The 12,448-nt window shown below is 35.7% G+C and overlaps 1 protein-coding gene across 1 annotated transcript in view; it reads right to left on the reverse strand.

Annotated features, from left to right (window-relative positions):
• The window catches only part of LOC145686588 (uncharacterized), a 188,197-nt gene that overhangs the window by 98,398 nt on the left and 77,351 nt on the right, over positions 1-12,448 (reverse strand). The window contains exons 16-17 of the mRNA XM_081760044.1: positions 9,676-9,768; positions 647-757 (exon numbers count right to left, since the gene is read on the reverse strand). Of these exons, the coding sequence (XP_081616170.1) occupies positions 647-757; positions 9,676-9,768 (204 nt within the window). The remainder of the gene's footprint in view (positions 1-646; positions 758-9,675; positions 9,769-12,448) is intronic.

Genomic DNA, 12,448 nt, shown 5'->3' on the forward strand with positions numbered 1-12,448 from the left:
ATTAATAATTTATTCCAAGTTGTAGTACAACGTAAAATCCTACTTGAAATTACGAGTGATGCTTCGAATCGAAGTGCTTTTAGACTAGATTGTGTATGTAGAAGAAGACAATACATAAAAATTAATAAATTTTACTTTACTTACATCTTTATGTCAAGATAGTAACAAGTGCAGTCTATATAAATTACATACAAACTATCTTATTTTTTTCACCAACAACTATGGAAAGAACTTAAGGCAAAACTGAATATCTATTTGTAGCGTACCTGTCTCCATTCGTATTTTGGCATGCCTACATTTTAAATGGCTCTTTTATCTATTAAAATCAATTACTTTTAAACAGAAAAATCGTCGAATCTACATTAAATTTTAGAAATAACGTGTAAGCTACCCACAATTGCATTAGAAACATTTTATTTTATTGTTATCATCTATTGCAAATATACAGTAACAACTTTTCGTTATTTCAATTTTGGCCTGTTGCCATACTATGTACTTTGGAGACTAATATACATATAACAAATGATCCGAACAACTTTATTTCCAAATATATTATTTTTCTGTTTATTTAACAACCAATTGTAAGAAGACCAATATCCTTAAGTAATAGAAGAAATAGCGCACAAAATTTGAAAAATATAGGCACCAATTGAACAATGCGTGTATCTTTCTGATCCAACTCCTCCATTTGTTTCTTGATCTCAGTTTGTTGCTGGAGAAATTCATCTTTCGCTTCATTAAGGAAAGCTTCTAAGTTCTGAAATAAAGAAAAAAAAATATGCATTCGATTAGAAAAACTATAAAATATTTTATTTTTCAGACAATTAATACTATGATAAAAAGACCAGGGTTTGTTGAAAAGTGATTTTTTTTTTTTTTTTTTTAATTTACTTTCTCACAACTCTTAGAAACATCTGACATGAAAATAAACTTGTGATTTGATACACTAAATATATTACTTTCTATAGGTAACGTAGAAGAATAGATAAGATGTTATGGAAGAAATAAGAATAAACATTTGGAGTTACGTGTGAAGAGCATATAGAAGAAGGAACATATTTTGTCATTGTGAAACAAAATAAAAAGTCAATGGCGAAAAGATTCTAAGACAAGGAATAAATTTGTGTTATAGCAAAAATATTGATAATACCTTAAACAGAATACAAATAATGGCTAGAAACAACGTAAAAAATGTTAAGTCAAATATACAAGTATTTTATACAGAAATGCGACAATAGTAAACAATGAAAAAGCTGAAAACCATATATGAGGAATCCTCCATTAAGCCACCAGAAAAGAACCACGTGAGAGGACGAAACAAGGATAAGAAAAAAATGATCGCTGAACATTGCAAATCCCCGACACCAAGAGAGATTCTGTCGTTCAATTATTGTGGAATAGTGAACATGAAAATACGCCGAGTATAATCAAAGCGTCCGCCGAGTGGATCACGTGACGTACTTCGATTTCTGCAGTTAGAAGAGCATAATATCAATACAATTTATAGTCACATGAGTAAGGTTTAGGCGAGAACCTTGTAAATTATGGCTGAGTGCACGGCTTATAAGTGATGAAGATTTTAAAGGAGGACTTGCCAAGACACATGAATACACACCACAATAATTGAACGACAAAATCTGTATTTTGGTGTGTCATGGCCGATGCCCAATGAACAATTTGTCTTATCCCTGTTTCGTCATGTCACGTGGTTCTTCTCGTAGGACTTAACGGAGGTTAAAAAAAATATATCTCTCGTAAGTATATGCTCTACAAACAAACTGAAGTCAATGAGATAAAGGTCTTTTCGAATAACAAGACAAAATACAGAACATAGGAATAACATAGGAGACAAGAATACGCAAGTGGGAAGGTCAGACAAGGATATGAAGAACTACTGTGATACTTCAGTTTCGTACAACAAAATCAAAGCAATAGATTATATATTTCAATGAAAGGAATGGACTAAGAACTGGGAATCAGAAATGGATTATGTGGCAAAAGAAAGCCATAATAGAAAGACAGCACGAAAACAAAACAATAAACAGCATGAATAACTACGGAAATTAATCTGAGAGATGCAGACGAAGCTCTAATAAAGATAAAAGCAGGAAAAATTTTCGGAGCAGATGAAATAACGATCGAAATGATACACAAGTGGGTTCAGATTATACTACCTCTATATGGAAAATCTCAGTTTTACGTCCCAAGTTATGCCCTTGGTTAAAGGAGACGAGGCAAGTGAATGATGAGGAAGAATCGGTAGAATTACAATGTGTCTGTGTGGGGGGAGGGGATAACTGAGAAAATCCACATGATGATGTCCACCACAAACTTATTTGGCCAGTGATCGAATCAGGGACACCACGCACTAGACAAAAGCCACCGCAATACTGACCCAACGTCCCCCAGATTTACAGGGAGATTAAATGTGCGTTAACAAAACAATGTTTCATTTTTTATATATATATATATATATACATGAAACAAAAACTAAAAATATCGAACAGATCATAAATGAAGATTGACTGAAACTTTTACTAGGGACTGAATGCTTATGCTTTAATGGGGGCGTCAGCAGCGAGGGTATGTATCCATCACGATAAGGCCAATGACCGACACATGATTCAAATAAACCGGTGCACAAAAACAATTATCAAAAATAAGACTTTTAAAAACTGTAAATCGACCTAAGCTTCATAAAAGGAGGCAGAATAAATAAAAAAGAAATAAAACAATAGTAATAATTATAATAATCATTATAAAACAAAATATACTAAGAATAAAAAGAAAATTCTCAGATAATAAAATCAACTATTTCAATCTCACCAACAGAACTAACAACAATATCATCAAAAATAGGGTTATTCCCCAAAATCTGGCTAATATTAGATCTGAGGTCAGAGTATTTTGGATATGTTACAACAAATGTAAAGAATACTCACATAAATGGAGAGAAACACGGCTTTTAGAAAAGGTCAACAATATTATATATATATATATTCACTGAGAGCTAATTGGAAAGAGCTGTGAATACGATAAACAAGACATTCATAGCATTTATTGATCCAGAAAATGAATTGAAATCTTGTAAGTCCCATGGTTATGTCGGCTAGGATAAAGGAAACGGTGATGATGAGAAATGAATGAAATGGTGGAATAAAGAAAGTGGGAGGAAACGGCAGATTCCAGAGAAAACCTACGCACACGGTGTTTGTCCACTACAAAGCTCACTTGGCGCGAGATGGGATCGAACCAAAGACCCCATGCACCAGAGGTGAACGGTCTACCACTGAGCTACTGCGGCTCCTCCATTGATCCAGAGAAAGCACTGAGAACGTACCTAAGAAGTACATATAAATACTTTCAATAAGCTAGAATGGAAGAAACAATATGGTAGATCGAAAAACTTCAAAAAGGACTACTAGTGCAGAATGCAGACGAATAACCATGAAAAAAGTGAATGGTTCGAAATAAGCAGTGTTGTCTTCTATACTATTCGACGTCGTTATGCAGGCGCAGTAAAATGAAAAGAACTACGAAGATAAATTAATTTTTTAAAAGAGTCTAATTTTATCCTGTGTATATTAGTCAACATAATTTCGATAATGTTATTTTGACAATGAGTGCGCGTGCAGCCTCCTGGCATTCCTTGCCCATAATTGGGCGTAATTTGCATTCACGACGTCAGACTTACGTTTTCTATTTTGTGTGTGCGTGTGTGTGTGTGTGAGAGAGAGAGAGAGAGAGAGACAGAGGGGGGGGGGGTAACGTATTTAAAAAATATATAAGTCAGTCCGTAGAATGTGAAATACAGTGAGTCATTCAGTTCCCAACAACAAGAAAAATGACAAAAGTGAATATTCATCACTAGATAGGTGAGGTGTATAGTGATAAAAATGAAATGAAAATGAAATCTTTAAGTTTTACGTCCCACAGTTATGCCGGTTAGGCTAAAGGAGACGGTGATGATGAGTAATGAATGAAATGGTGGAATGAAGAAAGTGGGAGGAAACGGGAGAACCCCGAGAAAACCCACGCACACGGTGTTTGTCCACCACAAAGTTCACTTGGCAGGGGCTGGGATCGAACCCGGGACCCCAAGCACCAGAGGTGAACGCTCTACCACTGAGCCACCGCGGCCCCTGTATAGTGATAAGGCCACGAGTGACAGCAAAGGGTGAAACGGATCAGATTGTTCTAGGAAGATCGGGAGAGCGTCCACGAAGTTAAACTCACAAGATCTAACGAAATCTTTTGGCGGGAGGAATTCGATCATTCGTCATACAGATCAGACCTATCGCTTAACGACTACCATTTCTTTTTCCACTTGACCTTTCTGAGAGGCAAGCTTGATTGACTGAGGAGTGATATTTTGTCAAATATTGAAAACGAAAGTGGTAGTAGTTTTCTACCATTTCCGCCTTTATTAGGGAGATTGGAGTGGAGATGAAATATATTCTTGGGAAGCTTACTGACTGTAGAAAATAGCTTCTCGCTATCTATTACCATCTTCACTCTATACCAATCAACGTTAAAACCGGAAGCGGTTGATTTCTGTCACTTATGGTTTGAATAGACAATTAAGAAAGACGATATCTATTATTAGAATGCTAAATTGATTCTGAAAGAACCGGTTTTGACTCTCTTGTCGCTTTTTGCTCTATGTAAATCAACATTGAAACCGAAAGTCGTACTGGATTTCTATCACTTCCGGTTTTAGTAGAATGTTAAGGATGAGATGAAAGATTTTCCTGGGACGCTTAATCGATTACAGGAAAGCACTTCTCTTTATTACCGGTTTTTCTCTATAGTGATCAACGACAAAACCAGAAATGATTGATTTCTACCCTTCCACTTCGAATATCACTTCCATTAATGAACTCGGTTCCTAATTTTTGACCGTCTACATCCTGGTCGAAATTAATAATTCATTAAGAAGTTCTTGAGATTATTTGTCTGCCGGATGACGCACACTTTTTAGTCTCCTGGATGGACACACGGACAGACAGGATAAATCAGTGTGTCTACGGGTCATTCCACGCCAAATCATCACAGCTTCCAACCCGACCATCTCCGATTTACATGAAAGTCGGTGAAAAGTGAAAATACATGAAGTTATACACACACGTAAAATTTTATCTCTCACTGATGTATGATGTCCATACAGCAGTGTTGCCAACTTGAGAAAAAGTGCAAAATTTGACCTCTAGTGCTCTGCAAAAATAAATCATAAGTTCGCTTCTAATTGAGGTAGAAACTTCATATTGGTCTTATTTTGAAGCTAAAGGATCATAGTTATCTATTAAAAATAGTTACAGTTCAAAATATTGTATTTTTGTTTTCAAGGTCAAAAGGCGTAACCTTTGACCTTGAATATCTCAGAAAGTGTATCTTGATTTTCATTGTAGAAAAAATATAATTAACAGTAAAATACCATCTCTTTTTGGTATAAATTTCATTTTGGGAAGGCTACGGGAACAGGAGTAAAAACAAATAGAAAGTATGAGTGTTGCATTTTTTGTTATGTTTTGGCATGTGAAATGACACAATAGTAAATTATAATTGCACCAAACATACATAACACAAGTTCACATTCTCTCTTTATCATTCTCTAGGTGCACTGTTAGTCTGCGAAGCAAGCTCAGTCCTGCTCAATCTTCTGTGGAGGGCAAAAGTGATTAGAAGACTAGTGCTTCCGTAAGGAGTGATAGTTCGAAAAAGTGCATGAAAATGGAGAAGAAGTACATACAGACCCAGTGCTGCAACCCATTTGATTTGAAAGGGCACAAGAGCAGTAGACAGCAATTACGGAAGGTGCTACCATGGATGATAGAAAAACTACCACATGTGACTAGTGAACAAATGATTTGTGACAACTATAGGAAGAAAATTAAAAGAACTGATGAGGAAGAACCGAGCACATCAGTTGATGAAGAAAGTGATATCGATGTGAACACATACAGGACTGAATCTGCTATGCGGTCATTAAATGAAAGTTTGAGTAGTGTCGGTGCATCACCCATCAAGAAGAAGAGAATGAAGGAAGAGTCATACTGCCAAAAAAAAGCTACGAAAATTGCGAAAGTTGTAAAAGAGAAGATATTTCACATACCAGCTGAAGATCCCGTACCTGATGACAACGTTGTGATGCCATGCTGCAACAACTAAAAGAAAAGTTCGAAGAAACCAGTGATAAGAGTGAGAAAGTGACAATTTTGACCATCCTTCCGAAAGAGTGGAGTATCAGAAAAATAGAGCATGAATTTCCTAGTGCAAGTAACTACATGATACGTAAAGCTAAGCAATTAGTAAAAGAACATGGGATTTTGTCTACACCAAATCCCAAACCAGGGAGGAGCTTGGATCCAGATGTTGCTGACACTGTGAAGAACTTCTACTGCAATGATGATGTCAGCAGAATTATGCCAGGTAAGAAAGACTTTGTGAGTCTTAGAATGGGTGGTACAAAAGAACACATACAAAAAAGGCTAATGTTAAACAACCTTGCAGAAGTGTATGTTCATTTCAAACAATCGTATCCTGGTGTGAAGATTGGTTTTTCCAAATTTGCCTCTCTGCGGCCTAAACATTGTGTTCTTGTGGGAGCAAGTGGTACACACACTGTATTTGTGTGTGCTTTATATCAAAATGTTAAATTATTAATGGAAGGGTGTAAATTAGACAAGCTAATGGAAGACCATGATATTAATTTATCCACGTACCACCACTATTTGGCAAATATGATGTGCAATCCAACCAAAGTACAATGTTGGTTCCAGCAATGTAGTGACTGTGTAGGATCCAGTAATGTAAAGACAATATTGGAAAACGTACTAGAAGACAATGCCATTGAAACTGTTACCTGCAAGCAGTGGATTACATCACAAATATGCACACTTGAGACATTTGTCAAGACCACGGACGAATTCATAGATTTATTTATTTCTAAGTTGATACAATTACAAACACACTCTTTCATTGCAACACAGCAATCATCATACTTGAAAAGCCTAAAAGATAACATACAGGTGGGTGAAATTATTGTGTTGTGTGATTTTGCAGAAAATTATTCGTTCATACTACAAGACGAGGTGCAGGGTTTCCACTGGAACAATGCCCAAGCAACAATACATCCATTTGCCATTTACTACAGAGAAATGCCTGCAGGAAAATTGGCATGTACAAATTTAGTAGTTATTTCAGATTGTTTGCAACACACTACAATAGCTGTACATACGTTTCAAAAGCATCTCATTCAATTTCTAAAACAGAATATTCAACATGTAACTAAGATATATTATTTCTCAGATGGGTGTGCAGGCCAATACAAAAACAGAAAAAACTTTTCAAACCTGGTACACCACAAATTTGACTTTGGGATTCCAGCGGAGTGGCACTTCTTTGCCACATCGCATGGTAAGAATTCATGTGACGGACTAGGTGGAACTGTCAAGAGACTAGCCGCTAGGGCAAGTTTGAAACGTATCTATACTGATCAGATTATGACTCCAAGACAACTGTTTGAGTGGACAAAAGACAATATCAAGAATATGAACTTTGTATATGTGTGTCAAAATGAAATCCTGGAAAATGGGCGGATGCTTCACAGTCGACATGAAGAAGCAAGACCAATACCTGGAACTCACGCATTTCATGCTTTCATCCCAGGAACAAGGAATGAATTAGTAATAAAGAGGTTTTCAACAGACACAACCAGTACTGTGCAGGAAACATATAGCCCACATGAAACATTGCCATTGGACGAAATTAAAGGTTTTGTGACTTGTATCTATAATGATGCCTGGTGGTTAGGTTGTGTCATGAATGTAGATGTAACACCACAAGAAGTTTTGATCAATTTCCTACATCCCAAAGGACCATCACCATCATATGTGTATCCTCCCCATCCAGACATATTGAGCATTCCAAGTGAACAAGTTCTCATTAAGGTTGATCCACGTACTGCAACTGGGCGAACTTACACATTAACTGCTGTGGACACTCAAAGTTCAGAAGAAGTACTACAGAGGAGGAGGCACTAACTTGTTTTTTGCTTATAAGTTTCATTGCGTGTTGTATACAGCATTTCATTCATCCTTCTATTAGGTACGTTCTATACATAAATGTTAAGGTATTCAATTTAATCTGCAGTATTATATTTTCAGGAATTTTTTTACTCCTGTTCCCATAGCCTTCCCAAAATGAAATTTATACCAAAAAGAGATGGTATTTTACTGTTAATTATATTTTTTCTACAATGAAAATCAAGATACACTTTCTGAGATATTCAAGGTCAAAGGTTACGCCTTTTGACCTTGAAAACAAAAATACAATATTTTGAACTGTAACTATTTTTAATAGACACTATGATCCTTTAGCTTCAAAATAAGACCAATATGAAGTTTCTAACTCAATTAGAAGCGAAGTTATGATTTATTTTTGCAGAGCACCCGACGTCAAATTTTGCACTTTTTCTCAAGTTGGCAACACTGCTGTCTGGACATCGTGCATCAGTGAGGGGTAAAATTTTACGTGTGTGTATAACTTCATGTATTTTCACTTTTCACCGACTTTCATGTCAATCGGAGATGGTCGGGTTGAAAAGTACACTTTTTTGTGATGATTTGGCATGGAATGACCCCTACTAGACTTTTGTTTTTAATTTCCAGGCTTTTTGCAGGTCTATTTATATTATTTTTCAGGTCTCTATTTTTCTTTTTCTTTTTTAAACAAAGAAAAGTTGTTACTGTTAATATCTTTTACCAAGAAAAAAAAATTAGAAGTTGCTACTTAATTTTGCGATATAATATGTTGAAACTTAGGTACTGGAAAAAGGATTCCTGAAAGTAAGTACTAACAACAGTGTGTGTTACGGCACACAGGAGCATGTTTTGCCCTCAGTTTGTTTCATTGTGTTCTCGCGTTTCAATTATCGTCTTATCTTAACAAATAAGCAAAACGTAAAAAGTCTCATTTCCTGAGCAAAAATACCCAATTTCCCCTGATTCCCAGTTTAAGTATCATTTTCCCTAACTGGTCCGTTACTTTTTTTGAAAAAAAAAAAAAAAAATCCTTTTGCAGTATTTCCCTGATTTCTAGGTTTGTACTGTAGCAAAAAATGTTTTCGAACTGCCACACAAAATGTGTCCAAGTAAAGACTTTCTAGGACTATGGGAACTCTGTCACAGGAAAGCGTAATGAAATAAGAAAAAAAGGAAATGCAAGCAATGATAGAACTCAACTCAGGTATCCCTGTGGTCGTCATCAACATACACACACAACATAAGCCTTTAAGAAAAGTTAAGATTTTTCTATTATATGCAGTGAAAAAGGTAAAATTGAGAAAAATCCAGGTTTGTTGTCAAATTCCAGGCTTTTTCCAGGTTTTCCAGACCAGTAGACACCCTGTAAATATATAAAGGAGTTTTGATAAACAAAACTCCTTAAAAACGGACAGACTACATTTGCATATTATCCAACATCAGGATAATTGGACCATCCCTAACTAAGGATTTAATCTCAATCGTTTCAGGATGATATTCTACAGAAATATTGAACAATATCACATTTACAATACATTAAATAAAATCACAAAATTCTGTTTCCAGACATGCAATGAAACACCGAACTATCATTCTTCCCTTAAATTTAAAAATCGTTACAAGTATTACGTACCTGTATTTTTTCATCTTTTTCCTTCAACTTCTTTTCACAATCTTCATGGCCATCACTGGATTTTCGTGGTACTTCACTGTCAGCCTCGGCATTCTAAAATAGTTAAATACAGAACGGTATTAAACAAAATGATATATTATACTCCAGTTTGTACCTATTGAAATACTGCAGGGGTGGATTATTTAAAAAGCATGCATTGTGTAAGTGATACAACTGAATAATATCTCACATAATATAGCAAATAAAATCTGATTATTTCGTTTACAAACATGCAATATCTTTACAAGGAATGACTAAATAGTTACTTCCACTATTTAGCCCCTCCCCCCCCCCAAAAAAAAAGAAAAGAAAAGTGCGTTTAATCACTATAAAGAACAATGGAATATTTCATGTTTTAGGACGCTACTTTCGTAGGAACTTCAATTCTACTCAAGCTCATGACAGGATAGATAGTGTACCTTAACAATTTAAACGTAAGTACATTACTACATTTTTGTGCAATGATTATCGCACTGCTGTCTGTCTTTTTAACCTAAAAAGAATGAAAGGTAAAAATATATATATAGATTGATTTTCTTATTTTATTAACCAATTTACATTCACTAATACGGGGTTATTGTAAACGATCTTTTCGATTTCACACTTCAGTAACTCACGTTTGTTTATCCACACTAACATGCAATTTATATTAAATGAAAGATTTTTTAATATATAGGCCTTATGTCCCAAGTCAAAGATGTTCAACATGAATGCCTTTTGCAATTCTGTATACATCAATGCAAGAGTAATTCTTGCCACTCTCTCCAAGGTCAATAGATGCAGCTGCTTCTTGAAACCGTACTCGATGTTCAGATAAACTACTTTTTCAGGTGAATTGGATTTTAACATAACCCCATAACAAACTCGTACGGAGTGATGTTTGGGGGCCGGGAGGCGCCAAGGAAGCAGAAACTGATCCTCACAACTTGCTTGTCCCATCCATTGATTTAGAAACCTGTTGAGTTTCCTCCTGCCATCCCCGCGCCAACGTAGGGGTGCTCCGTCTTGCTAGAAACTAAAACTGTCCATGTGCTTTTCCAGTTGCTGGAAAAAACATGTCTGCAGAATAAGGAGGTAGAAAAGTCCGTTTTTAGTGTCCTCCTTGAGAAACATTTTTACAGGTGACTGCACAAAACACGTTCACCTTGGAGGAATAAAGGATATGTTCATAATCATTGGAATTTTCCAAAGCCCAGATCTTCATATTTTGTTTGTTTACTTTCCTCGAAAAGTAGAAGGTATCATCACTAAACACAACTGACTCAATGAAACCATCTCTTTCCGTAAGGTTCTGAATTGCAATGCGAAACTCAAATCTCTTATTCTTGTCAATAGATTTAAGCGTCTGCAACAATTTAAATCGGTATGAGTGAAACTTCGAACGTTCTCGCAGAATCTTCCACGTTATTATCTGCTTCAAGTTCAATTCCTTGCTTGGACAAACCGATAATTTTTGTGGGCTCCTGGCGAAAGTCGCACGTACACGATCAACTGTTTGCTCATAAACTTCAGGACAACCTGCTAATTTCATTACGCAGATGCATCTATTTTCTTAAAATTATCTGTATTACTTCCAAATTGAGTGCCCGCTTGATGAATCTGACCCGAATTTTGACCCAAAACTTCGTTGAACATCAACAACAGACTGTTTTACATGAAATTTTAGAATACAACAGGCTCTCTTGTCTTCGTTTCCTCCTTCTAAATTTACTTTCGCTCTAGCGGCGGAATGCAGAACTCAATATCAGCATTGACAGCCATTAAACCTTTTTGAGTTTCTCTTGTTATTTAACGTAAATTTCATTTCACTGTGAATAAATAACGTGAGTTACTGAACTTTGAAATTGGGAATAATATTTGCCACAGCCCTGTATTTCACCTATTGTCTAAAGACGTTTTCAAAGTGCCAGAAAGAGGAATAAAAGCAGGGAAATTCAGGTAAAATTTAAGACTGAAAATGTATATATATATATATATATATATATATATATATATATATATGAAACAGCATCTGTTAATACTTGTTCAGAGCTGAGTGCAAAGGTCTAATCCTTTAATCAATGTGGAATAACGGGTAAATTCCTGCGGCCGCCAGTCGCTATGTTCCCATCCACAGTGGTGCCCCCCCCCCCTTATGTCCATGACGCGCCCCCCAATTGTCTATCCGTAGGTGCTCTTCCATGAAAAAATCTTCTTTTCGATTAATTTTTACACCCCCTCAAATATATTTATATAGATTTTTAACGCCCCCCAAATATTTCAATAACGCACTTTGCGTCATAGCCCCCTCTGTGGGCACCCCTCCCATCCAGGTGTTTGTGTTGTTTCTTCTGTCTGTATTAGGCCTTACCTCGCGAAACTATTTGTTTATATGTTATATTTAGTTCAAATTGCCCTTATCAATATTACATATTGAATTTGTGACTTTCATTTCATATATATATATTCAAATAAATTTATCTGCTGTCGTTTTCGATTTGTGTGCATTTAAATAATTGTAAAGGCAAAACATTGATCTAGTTTTAGTCACGTGTGTGTTCCTTGGTCATGATATCTGTATTTAGTCATGCCAATGTAAAATCGTCATATTCGCATGTGATATCATAATGGTAGCATATGACCCCGCATGTGATAGTTGCGGTACTTATTTTTTCTAGTAGTTATAGACTACTTCGTACTTAAAGATTTCTTTTGTCATGTATTAGTTATTTTTTAAGAGTATCCTAACTCAGTA

Source organism: Thermobia domestica, chromosome 5, assembly GCF_964235325.1.
Source record: "Thermobia domestica chromosome 5, izTheDome1.hap1.1, whole genome shotgun sequence".
NCBI lineage: Eukaryota > Metazoa > Arthropoda > Insecta > Zygentoma > Lepismatidae > Thermobia > Thermobia domestica.